The sequence below is a fragment of the Phycodurus eques genome, chromosome 11 (genome assembly GCF_024500275.1).
Source record: "Phycodurus eques isolate BA_2022a chromosome 11, UOR_Pequ_1.1, whole genome shotgun sequence".
Taxonomy (NCBI): Eukaryota; Metazoa; Chordata; class Actinopteri; order Syngnathiformes; family Syngnathidae; genus Phycodurus; species Phycodurus eques.
In genome coordinates this window covers 27,371,245-27,391,272 of record NC_084535.1, presented here as the reverse complement: position 1 = coordinate 27,391,272, position 20,028 = coordinate 27,371,245, and the positions used below count along the sequence as shown (strand labels likewise).

Here is a 20,028-nt window from a genome sequence, read left to right as displayed (position 1 = left end):
GTAAGACAGATAGACAGGTCCAGATAATGTATCACAGGAACTGTCATCAAGCATGAGATCGAAGACACTGTAGCGCCATACTGAAGGCAAAGACCCAAGTCGCAGGGGTTAAGAACCAAGTTAAAAAAAAATTTTTATTTAGGAATATTTGATTCCTCTGAACATAAATGTTTTTCTCGTAGGAATTATTTTGATGAACCGACAGCCAGATTTTGCATAGGTTGTGTCTTAGAGGCTTTTGATTATCTTCACACCATGGGTATCATATATAGAGACCTCAAACCCGAAAACCTTCTCCTTGATGCAAAAGGTTATGTCAAAATGGTAAGTTATAAGTTTAAAATATAATGTAAATGATCTTTGATTTGTTTTTCACTATTGACACATTTTCTATTTTCTGTATTCTCAGGCAGACTTTGGGTTTGCAAAAAAGATTGGTCTTGGAAAGAAGACCTGGACATTCTGTGGGACCCCAGAGTATGTGGCCCCAGAGGTCATCATGAACAAAGGCCATGACTTTGGAGCTGACTGCTGGTCTTTAGGAATCCTCATATTTGAACTTCTAACGGGCAAGTAAGCCAGTAGATGATCTTGTGATCTGCCTTTTGCAAATATGTATTCTTATGTAATCAGTGGAGTGGCTCAGGTGGTAGAGTGGTTGTCTCTCAACCTGAAAGGACCTGTAGCGTCCAGATGGCCTATAGTTCACTAAAAGGTTTTCTTTCTGTACTGTATTTTTGGTCAAGAAAATGAAACTGGCAGTCGTTTCCAGTCACGTCATTACGTTTTGTAGAGATCGGGAAATAACTAATTGACCTGGGAACACCCCTTTTACATCGCCAAAATCGTTACGCCGCCATGTCTTGGTGTGATGTCATCGACAGAACTGGAGACCATTTCGCTGCATAGCTTTTTGTAGTCAAAGGAATCTACTATACTATAAAGTAGTAGTATTTACTCATATTTTATACTGTATGACGTCGCTGTCAGGCAGAATCCTCGCACCTCCAAAATGAAAACTTTTCAGAAAATTAAATAAAAACTTAATCTTGCTTGAGTTTCCAAACACCGTTTTGTTCAAGTTGGAATTATACCTTATATTGCTATCATCTAAAGTTACATACTCACAGCAACACAACAGCACCTCAAAAGTATTTTGAATCAGTAATTTAATATGCTAAAAAAAAATCCTATTTTATTACGCTGTCATTGATTAATGTACGAACACGATGCTAGCCAGCCATGCCCATCAACACACGGTGTACAAAAAGCCTTTAACTTCACAAAACACCTGTGTCACATCTTCCCTAACTCTTATTCAAAGGTCTGTGACTCATGAGTAATGCAATCAGTGCAACAATGAGCTGACTAAACCCGTGTATTAGGCAGAAATTAATCAGCACGCACTTAACTGATTTGGCTAATAGGGCTTCCTTCTGCAACGAAGCATTACGGCGATCAATTTTAACAAAACAAACCTACTCCAATGTATCACCCCTCACTATCTTTACTCATTACTGTCAAAAAACACATCCAGACTTTCATAGGTGACAGTTACCACACACAGCTTCGGCAGAACGAGGAACTACCCTGAGTTTTACAACATTTGTCAGACATTTTGAGCATTCAAGAGCGTTAATAGTTCTCAAGTTATTTCCTTACGACGTGGGGAGGGACCAATATTATTGATTTGTGAAGCAACCAACAAGACTTACTAGTATTAGGAAATGGTCTTATGTCGATGACCTCAGCAGGCTGATATGTCTGTCACGCAGCTTTCGACCTAAATGTGGACAGACCAAAATCTGGCTGAGAATCAAATATGGCATCTCAGTCTATTTTGTGGGGATTTATTTCTGCAGACATTGTTTTTAAGTCCAGAACTATGGAATAAGTGCTAATGTTTGCAGGTTCCCCAGCCCTGTCAAAGTATCCTTGAGTAAGATACTGAACCCCCAGTTGTTGCTGGTGCTGAGTGAGTGTGTGAATGACTTGTGACTTTTACAATGTGGTGGCTTTATTAGTCTTACCTATCAATTCCCAAGAATATTTCATGTGTTCGGAGGAGAAACAAGTCTATAGTCACCGGAGATAAGAAATTAAAGTTTGCCACACAAGTAAAAAAAAAAATTGTGAAATGTCTCCACTGTGTTCCAAGTTCGTATTCATGTATGGTTCTAGTTAAACAAACATTTGCTTTTCCAGGGATGTTTTTACATGCCGTTTCTCCTGTTTATTATGATCACTGATATAAATCATTTTTTTAATTAGTTAAAATTAATAATGAAACTCAGACACTGCTGTACAACTCCAATTCCAATGAAGTTGGGACGTTGTGTTAAACATATATAAAAACAGAATACAATGATTTGCAACTCATGTTCAACCTATATTTAATTGAATACACTACAAAGACAAGATATTTAATGTTCAAACTGATAAACGTTATTGTTTTTAGAAAATAATCATAAACTTTTTAAAATTTAAATTTGATGGCTGGAACACAGAGAAAGTTGAGGAATGCTCATCAAACACCTGTTTGGAACATCCCACAGGTGAACAGGCTAATTGGGAACAGGTGGGTGCCATGATTGGGTACGAAAGGAGCTTCCCTGAATTGCTCAGTTATTCAGAAGCAAAGATGGGGCGAGGTTCACCTCTTTGTTAACAAGTGTGTGAGAAAATAGTCGAACAGTTTAGACAATGTTTCTCAACGTACAATTGCAAGGAATTGAGGGATTTCATCATCTATGGCCCATAATATCATCAAAAGGTTCAGAGAATCTGGAGAAATCACTGCATGTAAGCGGCAAGGCCGAAAACCAACATTGAATGCCGTGACCTTCGATCCCTCAGGCGGCACTGCATCAAAAACCGATATCAACGTGTAAAGGATATCACCACACGGGCTCAGGAATACAATGTCAGTAAATACAATTCGGCGCTACATCCGTAAGTGCAACTTGAAACTCTACTATGCAAAGCAAAAGCCATTCATCAACAACGCCCAGAAACGCCGCCGGCTTCTCTGGGCCAGAGCTCATCTAAGATGGACTGATAAAGAAAGTGTTCTGTGGTCCGACGAGTCCACATTTTAAATTGTTTTGGGAAATTGTGGACGTCGTGTCAAAAGAGGAAAAGAACCATCCGGACTGTTATGGACGCAAAGTTCAAAAGCCAGCATCTGTGATGGTATGGGGCTGTGTTAGTGCCAATGGGATGGGTAACTTACACATCTGTGAAGGCACCATTAATGCTGAAAGGTACATACAGGTTTTGGAGAAACATATGCTGCCATCCAAGTCTTTTATATGGACGCCCCTGCTTATGTCAGCAAGACAATGCCAAACCACATTCTGCACGTGTTACAACAGCACGGCTTCTTAGTAAAAGAGTACGGGTACTTGACTGGCCTGCCTGCAGTCTAGACCTGTCTCCCATTGAAAATGTGTGGCGTATTATGAAGCGTAAAATACGACAGCTGAAGCTGTACATCAAGCAAGAATGGGAAATAATTCTACCTACAAAGCTTCAAAAATTACTGTCCTCAGTTCCCAAACGTTTTATGAATGTTGTTAAAAGAAAATGTGATACAACACAGTGGTAAACATGACCCTGTCCCAGCTTTTTTTAAACATGTTGCAGCCATACAATTCTAAATCTTATTTGGTAAAAACAATCAAGTTTATCAGTTTGAACATTAAATATCTTGTCTTTGTAGTGCATTCAATTAAATATAGGTTGAACATGATTTGCAAATCATTGTATTCTGTTTTTATTTCTGTTTAACACAACATCCCAACTTCATTGGAATTGGGGTTGTATTTTGTTGTCCAACAGAATTTTAGGGTGGGGAGAAACTGTCTGGAGGAGCCCCTCTTCAACCATCCTGGAGCAATTTGCGAATGAGGAGCAGGCAAAAATACCTGTTGACTATTGTACAAGTCTCATTGAAAGTTACAGAAATACTTTTATTGCGGTGGATGCCCCAAATTTTGTGCACCAAAATATTACGTTAAGGGTACCATCATTTTCTTTTACAGGCCAGTTGCTTTTATCATTTATTTTCTGTTTGAACACAAACTAAACCGATGCCTGATTTTTATTTACGAAATCTCTGTACATTATGTACAGTATGTATGTGTTTTATTTGTTTTTACTTTTGTTTGTTTTAATTTATTTGTTTTTATGTGCTTTTCTTCAATAATTTTATACTTATGTCTATGCTTGTTTATTTGTTTTGTTTTGTTTTGTTTTTTCGCTTAAGGCAGGGACGTAGCCATGATTTCAGAAGTGGGGGGGGGGGCACACTGTTTAGGAGTAAGATAACATTTATGATCACCCTTAGGTATTCAACTGCTCCTATCCATAGTGACCAAAGATCTAAATAACCAAACTGTCAAACGTTGGTTGAGGGAAAACACAATGTCTATAAAGTATAAGTAGCCAGATAATTAAATGTCCAATGGCAAAGCTGAACTTCATATTTTGTAAAGTCTAGTCATTTTATTGCTCAGAAAATGGATAGGAAGCAAAAAGCTTTTGAACATTTTTTGTTTATCCTTTCCGATTGCCTTAATCCTCCATGAAAGCATGGTCTTTGTGTTCTTAGCTAAACAAGACATTTAGGGTTCATACCCTGCATTTGCACATACAAGGTCAAATATCCCCCCCCCCCCCCCCCCCCCCGTTTTGTGCTGTTTGTATTTGAGAGAGTAATGGTAATGACTACAATAGCCTGATTGTGTTAACATTGTATGCTGGTCACAGTAATGTGAGTGAGATTGCATATTACTGCCTGATTGGCCATAGCTTGGAATAAACACCTAAAGGAGAAGTGCAAAGGTAAAACGACCAAACATTTCCTCATGTGATATGTCCAGGATTGCACATCATCTCAACAAATAGAATTACAATCCATCTTGTTACCTCTCAGCAGGATGGCTTTCTTTGACTAAAATGTATTAGTCTGTGTGCAGTTGTATTGCTTTAACATTTTTGAAAAAATGATGCTCTCTTAGGCTATGATGTGATGATAAAATATTAAATACTTACATTTTTGCATAAGAAGCAGACAATGTTTTGAACAGTAATTGCCAAATAGAAAGAAGCATTTTTGCAATGAACAGACAATATATTTTCTCTCCAGTCCCCCATTTGGTGGATCAGACCCGATAAAGATCTACACAATGGTCCTTTATGGCATTGAAAAGGTGGACTTCCCAAAGAGAATAAGCAAGCGTCCCGATGACCTCATCAGGAGACTCTGCAAGTATGGACCCGGATAGGGTAATAATACTCAGTGGCATTATTACAGTAAATAACTGTATAGTACGGGTCACCATCAACATTTTTGAAACTGAGAACTACTTACTGTGGTGCTGTAGTGCTCCCTATCTGTCCAAGTCTGTTTTACACCTCAAGGGCCACCATAGTTCCTGCATGTATCTGGCAATGCAGAAGTGAGCCAAAACAAGTCTTTTGGCTGAATGTTATGTTTGTGACATCACACATCACGGTCTATTTACATCAGAAAGGGTGTGCTGAGACCAGGGGCAGGTTTTCAAAGTTAAAAGGGGGAACATGGAAGAAGAGATTGAAATATCTGAAAAACATATTTTACTATATAACTTTTTGCACTATGCACTTTGTACAGTATAGAGCTGAAAGGATGTGTGTGTGACTAGTGTGTTTCTGCTCTGCCTGCTATTGACCTATTACACGGCACTAGGAGATGAACCACAGACATCCACACAAAATTTTTAAAAAAATTCTTCTCTTTTCAAAACAAAAATGATCAAATCTTGAGGTTAGAAGGTGGTCCACCTCACTTTCTCGATCCACAGCATCGCATTGGTTTTCTGCTCTCAATAAATCCGTGATGATGATGATTTGTGTTTTTGTACAGTGTAAAGTGAGACAATCAACAATTAAGAATTGTCGGTCGTACAAAAATAAAATATCTCAACTTTATATTCATAACACTCCTGATCTAAGCCCGAGGGATCGGAGACTGGGCGGGCAGCGCCACAGTCGGAGTCTTCATTCTCCGCTAATCAAAGCGGCTCCTTTCATTCCCTTTAAACGTGGCACAATTAACTGACATCTCAACGGAATCAGACCATGTGAGTGACTACCCTTATTGAATACAAAATAAGCTGGTGATACCCGCTGGCGACTTAAATATGTCCACGGACCTCAGTATCTGTCTGTCTGTGCCCCAATCAAATTCACCTAATTGGCAAGCACACACAGAGAGCCTTGGGTTGGCATGAAAATCAGAGCCCGCCAACATTTGTGCCCCGCCGCAGAAGCCGCTGTCTACGAAAATAGAGCCCTAAATTTTATCAGTTTGAAGCTTTAAGATTCACCCTTGTTTTGTTTCAGAATCTGTCCAATTCCTTCCTTTTAACTAGCTAACCGGAGGTTGATATTTCAAGCCCAACGTTACAGGTAACAGTGTAACGGCGCGAGGCCGTGTGGGTGTGTGCCCACGAGTGCATAATAATGACCTACGCCTTCTGTCTCTGATTGGTTGTTTTTCATTGGGAGCGGTGGATTCTTAAAAATCAAAATAGAGATACACGATTCGGCCACAGAGGGCAGAATTTTTGAAAGAAAATGTTCCTCATGTATTTCAGGTCATACAACAAATAAACCTCTCGTGTCCCCGCAGTCAGCAAGCTGCTGGATCTCCAGTGCCTTGTTTGTCCACCACTCGTTCATTAGTTGCCTAACTTGTGATTTGCTTTGCCTTGGCATGGGATTCTCTTTTAAAACTGCAATTTGTGTTATTTTGAACAAGCTATGAAGTTTTGTTGCTTAATGTTGATGAGCTGCTGGATTTCGGTGTCATTCGCATGATACCAGCCTTGATGCATTTTGGTTATATAACCAAGGGTGGGTCTGCAGGAGTCAATGGTCGCAGACTTTAGCAGGTCCCAGTGTTCTTCAATATCTTCTGGATATTGGTTGGGTAAGGCAGTGCTAAGGATGGCCTGGAGCTTTTGTTGAACGGTGTGTCATCCATTTGTTCAATGTTGATCAATTGTTGGTCGCCTCTGCTTTCCTGCTTTTCCACGAGACCGATGCACACGATGGAGCGGATAAGACGGTGGTCTGTCCAGCAGTCATCTGCACTGATCATCACTCAGGTGTTATGCTACGTTCATACCGAACGCAAAAGTTCGCTTCCCCTGGCATCCCTCGCTTGAGTTTGATCGCGGGAGTAAAAAAACACATTGAATGCGCATTTGCTTCATTCGTGCCACAAACATGGAATATGCGGCATACACAAGCAGCAATGGACGACGATCTGACCTGTATTGTGACTCTGTACTCGTTGAGGAAGTCCAAACGTCTTCAGAATGCCAAACACCGTCATGCTTGGGTCCACAACAACATCCAGAGGTGCACGCAGCTTGGTGAATTTCACCGTCTTCTCCAGGAGCTGCTTCTGGATGACTGCACCTTCCAGTGCTACATGAGGCTAACCTGTGCCCAGTTTGACGACCTGTTGGCTCTAATTGGTCCCAGGATTTCCGTACAAACATCTTAACCGCAGCGTTCCATCTCAGCTGCCTGTCCATTTGTCTCCGGTGAGTGTCAGTTTTGTGTCGATATTAATTGGGGTGTCACAATAAATCAATATTCATGATATCTACTGAGTCACACTCAACAGGTTTATTACAACGCTAATAAATGTATCAAAAATGATGTTGAAATAACTAAACAACTAAATAACTGAAAGAAATTGTCAATTGCACTTGATTTGCTTCTCCAGGAGATCACCGAACTCAGAAAGAGCTTGGAATTCACGTAACAACAAGTGAAGGAGCTAAGATTAGATAATACTGCGCTTCGATCAAACATGATGTCAATGTCAGCAGAACTACAAACTCTGAAATAATATAAAACTGGAATATAAACTCATGAAAGAAACTACGTTGGACATTCAATCAAAAAGCATGCGTGACAACCTCATTTTCTCAGGAATTCCAGACAATGCTCTGGAAGACCCCGAGGAGCAGATTAAAAAGTTTATGATGTCCGCGCTCCAGATACAACAAGATACAGTCGACAAGATTACTTTTCACCGTGTCCACCGATTGGTAGACCCTCGCCCAGGAAACCGACCACGTCCCATCATTGCAAAATTTGAACACTTTCAGCAAAAAGTGTTTGTAAAATCCAAAGGGACCAGTTCCCCAAGGAGATTAATGAAAGGCGTAGAGTTTTGTACCTGTTGATGAAGGAGTTCCACGACAAAGGCAAACTAGCGTGATGCCAACGTCACGCCCTGGCACTTCTAGATAAGTACTTCTTGTGATCTGTTGTCGTTATGAATTGTCCAAAATGTATTGTATTTTGTTTCATTCTTTCCACTTTTGCTTAGACAAACAAAAAAACAGAATCACGCATGCCACCAGCATGAATCCTCACTCCTATCTCTCTCCTTTCCTGCTCTGCTTGCTTCCACACACACTAAATGTACAAGTCGCTCAAAACTCTTTTTGCGCACCACAGACCACCACCACACACCATATTATCCACTTGTCACTGTTTGTTTCCTGTGTTCGGTGTTTGCTCGTTACCCTTCTATGTACCCTAGCTTTGCAGTACTCAAATATAGCATCTCTATCACCCTCTCTAAATAACATTCGTCAATATCTCCCGAAAACTGTCAAAAAAAAAACAAAGAATGCATCGCACCAAATCTATTTAAAATTATGAAACACACCCATTATATGTCACACTTAACATTCGTGTCTTGGAATGTCAATGGCATTCGATCACAGGCAACGAGAATTAAGATTATGGATTATACCACAAAATTTAAAACAGACCTCCTCCTATTACAAGAAACACACCTTACTAAGTCAGAAGAAAAATGCCTCATTGACTCTAATTTCACTCATGTTATCTTGGCCTATTATAACTGTAGACAAAGAGGAGTCTCAATACTAGTCCATAAAAGACTACTTTTTACAATAAATAGTACAGTAGCAGATCCAGAAGGCTGATCTATAATTATACAGGCTACAATATTTAACAAACTTTACACAATCGTCAATGCATACACTCCAAATAAAGATGATGCTCTTTTCACGCTTGTTAAACTTTGTCAGCCACTTCTACAATTATTATGGGAGGTGATTTTAACCTAAAGCTAAATCTCCTAATAGATCGCTCAAATCTCAAAAATAGTAATCGGCCACAATATACTAGAGCAGTATATGGATGACTTTGTTCTTGTTGACATATGGAGGCTGAAAAACCGTACAAAAAGAGAATACACATTTTTCTCATCAACTTTTATTAAGGATCTAAACATCCCTCTATTAAATACACAGATTAAAGGCAGCATTGATGTGCCTTCACAGAATTACATAACGCATTCAAAAATATGCAACCGGGATGGGCGCCTGGCCCAGACGGAATCCCTGTTGAATTCATTAAACATTTTTGGCCAATACTAGCGCCTCTATTTTTCAGAACAGTCAGTGAGATAAAGGATAAATGTAGAATTAGTAGCCATATAAACACAGCTTCAATTAAGTTATTACTAAAGCCAGGTAAAGACCCCACTCTCCCGGCAAATTACCGGCCCTTATCACTGATTAATGTAGATATCAAGATTATCTCGAAAGCCCTCGCAGCGAGACTTGAAAAGGTACTTCTGTCGATAATCCACTATGACCAGAGAGGCTTCAATAAAGGTAGAAGTTCCAGAAATCATGTCAGACATCTGTTGAATTTAATAAGCATGTCACAGCGTAAAAATCTAAACGCAATGATCATTTTACTTGACACAGAGGAAGCTTTCGATAAAGTTAACTGGGCTTTCCTGTTTGCAGCTATTCTTCCCAGTAATGATATAGGCAAGTTGTTCCAGTGTCTTAAGTCACCTGAGATTTATTTATTTTTTTTCGCAAATTTGGCTTTGGATATTCAATTATACATTGGATAGCAACATTATACAATTTGCCAAAAGCAACAGTCTCCACAAATAGGATCACTTACAAAGTTTTACATTACAAAGAGGAACCAGACAAGGATGTCCACTCTCACCAATGCTATTTGCAATATTTATGAGACCTCTTGCTGCCACTATACGTCAGAATGCTAATATTAAAGGTATCTGCTCACTAGTGACAGAACACAAAATCAATCTATATGCTGATGATATTCTTGTTTACTTCCAGGAACCCAAGTATTCTCTGCAGACACTCTTCAGTCTCATTAAAAATGTTCACAAATATCAGACTACTCTATTAACTGGACAAAATCAACAATACTCCCAATAACAGCAAATTCATGGACTCTCAAATCCCAGAGTACCCTATTCCTATAGGAAACATTAAATATTTAGGTATCAATATTTCATCAAAACTCACAGAGCTAACCAATCTAAATTACACAGCACTTCTGGAAAAAAATCTCAGGTGACTTAAGACACTGGAACAACTTGCCTATATCATTACTGGGAAGAATAGCTACAATAAAAATGAAAACCTTACCTCAAATAAATTATTTATTTTCAATGATTCCATTCCAACTTTCTTCAATACAATAAATTGAAAGCAGCAATAAAAAAAAAAAAGAATACCAACACTCCAGAACACCCTCGAACTGCTGAGGTTTGTCAATCAAATAATGAAGCTTCTCCTGCAAAGTAAAATAAATCTCTCAAGTTTATAAATTAATTTCATGTACTAAATAAATGCACTTACCAATCACCAAATGGGAAAAATACCTCTCCATGTCTGCTGACCGTAGCTACTGGATACAGATTTGTAACAATATGTTTAGAATGACAAAAAACACAAATCTACAGTTTATACAATATAAAGTGCTCCATAGAACACACTTTACTCAGTACACTATGTATAAAATGGGGTTTTCTCCATCTAATATATGCGTGCAATGCACCAAAAATACCGCAGACACCTATTTTCATGTTATATGAGAATGTACACCAATTCAATGCTTTTGGTCTTCGGTTAAACAAAAACTCACATATATTTTAAACTACAGGATTCCACTTTCCCCAAGATTGTGCATACTTGCCGACTTAGGCATAATTGACCTCCCTAATAAATATTCACAATCATTACTTGTCGCGTTAGCTACCGCGTAGAAAACAATCCTATTAAACTGGAAAAACAAGCTATTAACATCTTTCAGTGGCTAAATCTCATCGTAGAATATATTGCGTTAGAAAAAATATCAGCAGACCGAAAAAAATCAATTATACATATACATAGGTAGCTGGTCAGTTTTTCTCAACATGCTAAATCTAGACTCTTGATTCCTTTGCCTGAGTATGGTGCCATTTGACATTTGACAAAAGCAGGACTATTTGAAAGTAAACAAAAGCAGGACTATGTGAAAGTAAACAATGGAATTCGATATTCTTTGTTGTCGAGGTTCTTGTTGTTGTATTATTATTCTATTTATTTATTTTTCTTTTTTTCTTTTTTATTTTCACACATTTTAGATCGGTTTGCATGGTGAAAAGACACATGCATGCTGTGGGGATCTTCTCTTGTCCCTGTGTTTGCTTTTCCGGAATATGTGGGGGCAGGACTTTTTTTCACTCCTTCCTGATCTCGGGAGTTGGAGGTAACCACTGGGGCGACGTCCTGGGGAGTAGTGGTGGTGTGATGGTAACTCGCCCATGCTCCGTAGGTGCTGGGCGGTAGGTGATGGCACCCGCCTGGCTCTGGCTGCTGGTGGGGGCGGCGGGGGCCCCGTGTCGCTCCTCGGACCTGTTTCCCCGTCCTCTCTCCGTTCCTTGGGTCCCGCCGTGGTCGCCTCTTCCGCTTCCCATGGGGGAGCTAGGCGATCCCCTGGGGGTTGTGGGGCCTGCTGTGGGATTCTTTTCCCTGCCTGGTTTGGGGGGGTCCACCTCCCACACTCAGGGGCGGGTAGTGGGTGCTGGCGGGAGTGTGTTGGGGGGGTGGGGCGACGTTGGTACTGCGGGTCTGGGTGGGATGGCCCTCTCGTCGGTGGTTGTCCGTCGTCGGTGGTTGTCCGGCCTAAAGGTCCCGACCTGCAGGAGCCAGGCCTCTTAATCACTCACTTAGCACACACTCACACCATTCACTGTATATATTTTTCTCAATAAGCACATCTGGGCACGTACACATATCAAATGGTTCCTGGGGGCCTGGTATGGGATCGGGAGGGTGTTCAGCAGCAGTAGTGCCTGGCAGCCCTGCCCCCACCCCTTCAGCTCACTGACCTCTCCAGATTTTAATGCATCGCACCACTGGGGGGGGGGGGGGGGGGGGGGGGCACTGATACACGGGGTTGGGCCAATGACTGCCAGTCGGGGACCTGGCAGTCATAGTAACAGGGGGGCGGGGCGTCTTGCTCCCTTGGGGGCGGAGGGGGGGGGGGGGGGTACGTGTGCGGCGGTGGATGTGTGGGGGAGGTATTGGCTGTTACTATGACCTGGCAGTCATAGTAACAGGGGGGCGGGGCGTCTTGCTCTCTTGGGGGTGGAGGGGGGGGACGTGTGTGGCAGTGGATGGGTGGGGGAGGTATTGGCTAGGGGGGTGGCATTGGGTCCCTGCGGCTGCCACTGGGTGGCCAGTTGTCAGGGCGCCTCGTTGGGGCCGGCGGACTGCCCTTAGTCCCTCGGTGTGGGACGTGTCCCGTCTGCCGGGCTGCTCTCGGGTGGACCCCTGGGCCTGATCCCGCCCCTTGATTGATTGGGTGGAGTCCTCAGCCGCCGCGGTGCGGCCACAGCAATGACAGTACACTTCTGTCAGTCTTTGTGCATGTAAAACGGTATCAATTCACTTGCATGTATCCACAGACACACACCCCTAGGACTCTTTCACTGGGTGTGGGGTCACGCACTTACTGCGACAAATAACTTGCAAATTTGCAAATCGCTTGTGTAACCCCTCACTTATACTCTCGTCCTGTAGACCTTTATAATTCCCATAATTAATGCCACCACACTTCAGTTGTACAGTCGGGTTCACTAACATTGTCCTGCATGCTTCTTCTCCTGTCCTTGTTTTGTTCTATCTTGTCCTGTCCTTCCCTCACAGGGTGTAGCACTACAGCCCTTTGCAACACTCATATTTAATGTTTCATTGTTGTAGATAATGTCATGATTTACTTCCCTCTTCCTGTTTACAATTAGTGCTTTGTCTTTTGTCTTTGTTTCTCTCTCCCTTCTAGAAACTTTGTTCTGTTCGACTGATCAAGTCTGATTCTCAATAAACCTCAATTATAATACCACAGCGGAAGCTTAAAAACTCCATTGTGACACAGTAAAACTGTTTCGGCATAAAAGGGATACAGATTTTCCATTCTGCTTGACCTAACAGCCGAACAGGACAAAAAAAAAAAAGAGAGAGAATACATTTCAGGTAAATATATATAAAAGACAATACAGTCATGGTCCCGTGAGGTGCCAGTGTTTTTAGCAATGACTTTATATTATTATTATTATTATTATTATTATTATGTAGATTGTTTCAATACATCTCTGGCAAATTTAACATTTTACATGCTGCAGATACTTTGCCACAGGGAACTCATTCAGCAACATCGCAAACAGTTTCCGTGTTGGGGTCTCCACCGTCTCCATGATATTCCTTGATGTGGCAACAGCAATTTGGGACTGCTTCGTAGATGAGTTCATGGCTGTGCTCACCACAGAGGAGTGGAGGAAAATTGCTGAGACGTTTGAGGAGCGGTGGGATTTTCCTCTGCTGTGGAGCACTGGATGGAAAACATGCTGTCCTCAAAGCCCCTGCCAGCTCCAGATCCCAGTTCTACAATTTAAGAGCCACCCACACATACTTTTGAGCAAAATTCCTGCAATATTACTTCAATGTGTTGGTTGTCCGTGACGGTGCACCAATCCAGGTTCCAAAATTGTTTCTGACCGCGATAGTGGCAATCCCTCTGGGTGCGGCATCCCAGACAGGGGTATTTGAAGTAGACTATGTTTGGGGCACCTTTTCTATACCCTTCCCCTAGTGGGGTGAGCAGAGTGGATCCTAGATAGGACTGCTCAGACGTGGATGAAGCTGCCGAAAAGCTCCTTCTGCCTCTGTCCAAGAGCTTAGCATCTGATTCAGAGACCCAACGCCTGTGTGCCAGGTTGTGGCTAGGAGCTGCCAGACATCATAGTCCTGCTCCCGTCACTACTTCCTGATCGCCGCAGGGTTTTGAATCTGGGGTGTTAATGGCTTGATTGGTAGGACGCCTATGCGTGGGATCTTTTTATGTGGTGAGACTGGTGCGCATGCAGTCAGCCTCTACACAGTCCATGTCATTGAGCGGGCCAGGATCCAGTGGCCATTGAGCGGGCCAGGATCCAGTGGCATGGGGCCAACACAACTGGGGACCCCATCCTTGTGCAGGTTTCGTCCGCCTTCCCAGCCGTTGTGATGCTAATATCGCCGCCATCTTCCGCCTGGTCCACCATTAAGGTCTTCACTATTGAGCCATAGCTGTAGCTATTTGCCCATATTTGGAGTAGTGGTTGACGGGCTTCAGGACATTTCCACACACCAGTGGGCCTACATGCCATGTCTTTGGCAGTTGGCTGTGGCTACCAGCAAGAGGCTTACGTCCTCGGCTCATCTTTTCACCCCCGCAAACAGAAGGCTAGCCAGTGGCAGCAGCTGAAACCAAAAGATAGCAACCGGAAGTGGCATACAACATGCTCTGTCAATAAGCGCTACTACTCCAACACTACTGCATCACACACCCTGTGTACAAGCACACTACACGCACACTATAACTTCTATCTTTCTATAACTTAAATGTCTGATTTAATTCTCGTGCATCTCATGGAGACACAGAGAAAACGAGAGGACTTGGCTCTGTTCGGCGGACCTCATGTGAACTCGGCACCCTCTTCTCACCATTGCCCCTCCCCTCTCTTAGCCACACGCTCACTATTTCAAACACCTTCATTAGTTTAATTTTAACCATTTTTTTCAGCTGGGTTACATTACATTTTATTGATGAAAGGTCACAGACAGGCTTTCAGGCAGACTCTCTCTCTCACACACACACACACACACACACACACACTGACATGCCAAACAGAACAAATAAATATTGCCATAAAGGCATCAAGGCGAAAAAGAGGCAGATGGTTCCGCACCCAACGCCCAGCCCACCCCTGGCGAGCACCATCAGTCTGAGAAGGAAACACACTGTACTGTAGACATCATGTGTGTATTAGTCTTTGGGGACATCTTGTGATCAGTTGTGTTTTATAAATAATAATAAACATTTTAGTGTAAATATGCCTGAAAATAAAGTCTATGCATCCTACTCTCTTACACTTAGGCAAAACCCAGTGGAGAGGGTGGGGAACAAAAAGAATGGGATCATTGACATCAAGAAGCACAAGTAGGTCCACTTAAAACATTGCTTCTGTCAGTTGCAATGATTTACCATTACCTCTTATTTTCTAGTTTGCATTTCTGGTAAGATTCCCGTAGAACGTATTACCTTCACAGTGTTCATGTATTGAATAATGACGGGCATGCAGCCAATGTTGAAACCTGTATAGAGTACAATATAAATTTAACTTTTTTCATTCGGATCATGTGACCTTTTCCTACAGATGGTTCCAGGGCTTCAATTGGGAGGGATTGAGGGGGCACAAGCTTCTGTCTCCTCTGAAGAGAGAGGTGAGATCTTTTGTACACAGACACATCTCTACAGAGAAAATATATCAGAGTTAGGTTTCAGGACACTTTTTTTAACCAAACATTTGAGCAGTACAGTAACCAGGATGAATTGTGACTTCAGGTCTGAGTGACCACATGTCAGCAAACCATTTGTTTCTACAGCTGAATGGCCCAATGGATCACAGCCACTTTGACATCTTTCCTCCTGACATGGAAATTTCCCCTGATGAGTCTTCTGGATGGGATAAAGACTTCTGATTTCTCACGCAAAATGTACATAGTAAATGGGCTTTCACTTGTATAGTGTTCCTACCATCCATGTGCTCGATGGACTTCAACACCGTCTCCTCATTCACCTAATGATGAGGCCGCATCAGGAGCACTGGAGGTTTAATCACCTTGCTCAAGGATAATTCGACATGCTCAGGATCGAACCCGCAAGCTTCCAGTTGGTAGATGACCACACTACCCCCTGAGCCATGCAAGTCTCATACACTTACTGCTTTAAAGGTGTTTCACTTGCAGAATCAGGAATTCAAATGGGGTTTATTTGTAAATTAAGACTGAACATGTCAGCTCATGTTCATGTCATTATGAGTTAAGCAACAAACGCCCAAAACGTTCCTAACCACTGTAGAAACAGTATTATTGGTAATACAGGAGTGTCTTGAGATACAAATTCCTCATCTTTCCCAATTAAGATAAATGGAAATGCCATAAATCTTTTCCAGCCATCCTCTAAAAATAGTTGTTTTTTCCCACACTTTATAATATTTAATGTACTATATAAAAACATACAGTAGTGACATAAACATAATGTAAAGTACTACACAGTTTGTGCCACCATTTTGGTTTCAATTCAATGGACATCGTACTGCTCCTTTTGGTGTGGTCACAACTCCTCCGTAAGCCGGAGTAAAATTGTTCTTTATTGACAGAGGATAAAGAATATATGCCTGTGAGTATTATTATATTATTTGTCAACATGAGTTTCTCCACTATTTGTGTTCAAATATCTGTTGCTTGAAGAGTTATAACACCAAGACATCAATGCTATGTAACGTATGGCGTTTTGCATTGTTTTGTTAGCATTAATCTAAACAGAGTTTCCGAAGCCAAAACGCTGATTGTTTCAAATACACAATGTGTAATTCTCTTTTGTTTTGTGCTTAGCTTTCCAGTAAACTTGAAGTGGGAGTGAGAATAAACATCTTGAAGATCTTCTTTTGAACAATTGTTCACTATCAGAAAACAGACTAGTGACATTTTGATGAATGAAAAGACTGAGCAATTCATGTGCATTGTAACAATGGTGTCAAATTATACAATTTAATAACAGAAGCCTTTTATTTGTCAGTAACACATAAACTAGGATGAACTGGGTAAAATAAACACCACATAACCAGAAAACAATTAGTTCCGTTAATTTAGATTAAGTCTAGGTATTCTAAGGTACCGCATTTTCACGACCATAAGGCGCACTTAAAATTCTTAAATTTCCACCAACATGGACGGGGCACCTTATAATGCAACGCGCCTTATGTGTGCACCGAGCTCCACAATCTGTAAATGGTGTTGTTTGACTTCGATGAGCACTCCGCTTGACTGACTGGGAGCATTTCCTGCCGACAGGCTGTTTATATAGAGGAAAGGCGGACGTGACTGAGGACACCATGAGGACGTTAAAGGGGGAAGGGTGCGCGTGAAAGAGGATGCTAAAGGCACGCCCCCAGTAGGTATATATTGGCGAAGGACCCCCAAAAATGGCACCTACGAAGAGACGCGCTTATGAAGCACAGTTTAAACTGCAAGCCATCAGTTACGTGGAGGAACATGGGAATGGAGCAGCCGCGAGAGAATTCAAGATCAACGAATCCATGGTTCGCAAGTGGAGGAAGCAGGAAAACGAGCTTCGCCAAGTCAAGAAGACGAACCACCATATTTGAATGGATTGTGGATGCCTGGGCTAAGGTATCTGCTTTGACTGTTGTCCGAGCTTTCGCGAAAGCCGGCATCATTGCTGAACAGCCCCCCGGCAACGAGACTGACTCAGACAATGACGAGATGGAACCCGGCATGTTTGATGGAGAACTTGCCCACCTGTTCATTTCAGATACAGAAGATGAGGACTTTGATGGATTTGTGGATGAGGATTGATAAAAAAATAACGTGAGTACATTGTTAAATACTTCAATAAAGTACAACCGAACTCAGTTTTATTCCTGCTGCCTTTTTAAAAACATACGCTAGCATGCATGGCCGTGAAAAATACGGTACTTTCCATTTGGACACAAAGAAATTGAATTGAACTCCACAAGCAGCTGCATGCAGAAGGAGGAGCCAACAGGGCACTGGCCAGGTCATCCAAATTGGAGGGTGGGCCATCCAGTCAGAGAGGGAAATTTTACCAGTGATAAATGAATCAGTGGTAAGCAGTGGTTAGCCCTTTCTGTCCAGAGAAAATGGAACTCCCACCCCCCATGTTCTTCAACTTGTTGTGGATCCAGTGTCATGATCAGTGCCCTGAATCTCTGAGGAATGTGGGCGGCGCCTTGTTCTATTTTTCCCTGCCTCTCCAGCACTGATCACCTCCTCGCCTGTGCACCTGTCTTCAATCAGCAATCATCACAACCTGCATTTAAGCCTGGCAGTTCCAGTGTTCCAGCGCCAGAGTATTCTCGCACATCCACGGTACACTGGCCGATTCCTTGATCCAACTTTTGCTTGTGGAAAAAGATGACTACCGCATGTACTTATCCTCTTGTGTTCTCCTCCTCCTCCAGTGCCTTTCCGTGACTCCTGCTCCACCGCCTGCCCCAACCACAGTGGCAAGCTCCCTCACCTGCTCAAGCTACCACCTCCAACGCAATCCCTGCTCCTACAGACCACCCTCACGCCTTGGGATTCTAGACCTCGCGCTACCCCCAATAAAATCCCTACCAACTGAGTCAGAGTCTCAGTCTGGTTCCTGTAGGCAGTTTGTATTGAACTGTTCACTTGTATTCGATCAGCAGCCACTAAGTTATCCCACCGATGAATCTAAGATTGCCTTCATCATTAATCTCCTACACGGAAGAGCTGCTTGGTGGCCTACCACTTTGTGGCATAGTTCCTCACCTGTGTTAGCCATGTTTGATTCGTTTTCAGCTGAACTTAAGGTTTTTTACCACCCCGTTAAAGGCAAGGAAGCCACTCTGCGCCGCCGAGCCCTCACTCAGGGGTCTCAGTCAGTAGCTTCTTATGCAATTGATTTTTGGATTCTAGCTGGTGAGTGGGTTGGGATGAAGCTGCTTTTAAAGGGAATGTTTGCTAAAGGATTGTCGGAGCAGCTGAAGGACGAGCTAGCAGCTATGGATGAGCCCACATCACTGGAGGAATAATATCTTGGATAATCGGTTGCGTGAAACAGTTAGAGAGAGAGGGTTTAGAACACGCAGTGTAACACCTTCCGTGGACACAGCAACCGCGCTGCACGCTGAACCCCCTGCCACCACCTCAACACCCCCCACTGGACTGGAGGAGACTATGTAACTGGGCAAGACCTGTCTGGATCCCCTGGAGCAGTAAACTAAATCAAAAAGTGAAATATGATATTTCACTTTCACAGAGCACTAAACTTGTAATATCCTCTGGAGTCTGGCAGAGAATCAGAATCATCTTTATTTGCCAAGTATGTCCAAAAAACACACAAGGAATTTGTCTCTGGTAATTGGAGCCGCTCTAGTACGACAACAGACAGTCTATAGACAGAGTACACTTTTGAGACATAAAGACATTGCCAAAAAAAAAAGTAAAGGTGCTTAAGTCCATGGGAGAATGTGTGCACGACCAGGTTTGACAGAGAACACCCACATGTCAGGATTGCTCCACCCACAGAGTGGAGCTGGGGGGAAGGTAAGGAAATGACAGGTTTGAGTTGACGGAAGAATGCGCACAGCTAGAAAAGCGTGCAGCTGCGTGTCTTTTCAGACTTAAGCACACGGGAGAATATGGCCCTTAATGCCTTACTTTTGGTGATGTTTTACCTTTTCTAATAGGCCTACTACTGCATACAAATTACAAATAGGATTTGGACCTGAACCCAAGTTTAAAATAAATATACATCTCATATTGAGATGCTTCATCATCAAAAACAAATTTCCAGTAAACAACTAAATGATTAACACTCATTGGTATGCATCAAGAGGCTTGGAGACGTTCATTTTTTTCACACAGCCATAAGTATTCAGACCCTTTGCTTTGATAATCATATATTGAACCCGGGTGTTGTCCATTTCTTCTGATCATCCTTGAGATGGTTCTACACCTTCATTGCAGTCCAGCTGTGTTTGATTATAGTGATTGGATT

General features: G+C 42.2%; 1 protein-coding gene across 6 annotated transcripts in view; it reads left to right on the top strand.

Annotated features, from left to right (window-relative positions):
* Nucleotides 1-16,744, top strand: part of LOC133409600 (cGMP-dependent protein kinase 2) — a 62,235-nt gene extending 45,491 nt beyond the window's left edge. For 4 of the 6 annotated variants that reach the window (XM_061689840.1, XM_061689844.1, XM_061689842.1 and 1 more), the window contains 6 exons: nt 183-324; nt 410-573; nt 5,150-5,272; nt 15,334-15,396; nt 15,614-15,680; nt 15,843-16,744. In XM_061689840.1, coding sequence (XP_061545824.1) covers nt 183-324; nt 410-573; nt 5,150-5,272; nt 15,334-15,396; nt 15,614-15,680; nt 15,843-15,938 — 655 coding nt within the window. In that variant the 3' untranslated portion in view covers nt 15,939-16,744. Of the gene's footprint in view, nt 1-182; nt 325-409; nt 574-5,149; nt 5,290-15,333; nt 15,397-15,613; nt 15,681-15,801 lie in introns of those variants that run through there. The other 2 variants (XM_061689841.1, XM_061689843.1) reach the window with 2 other exon arrangements.
* Nucleotides 16,745-20,028: the final 3,284 nt, after the last annotated feature.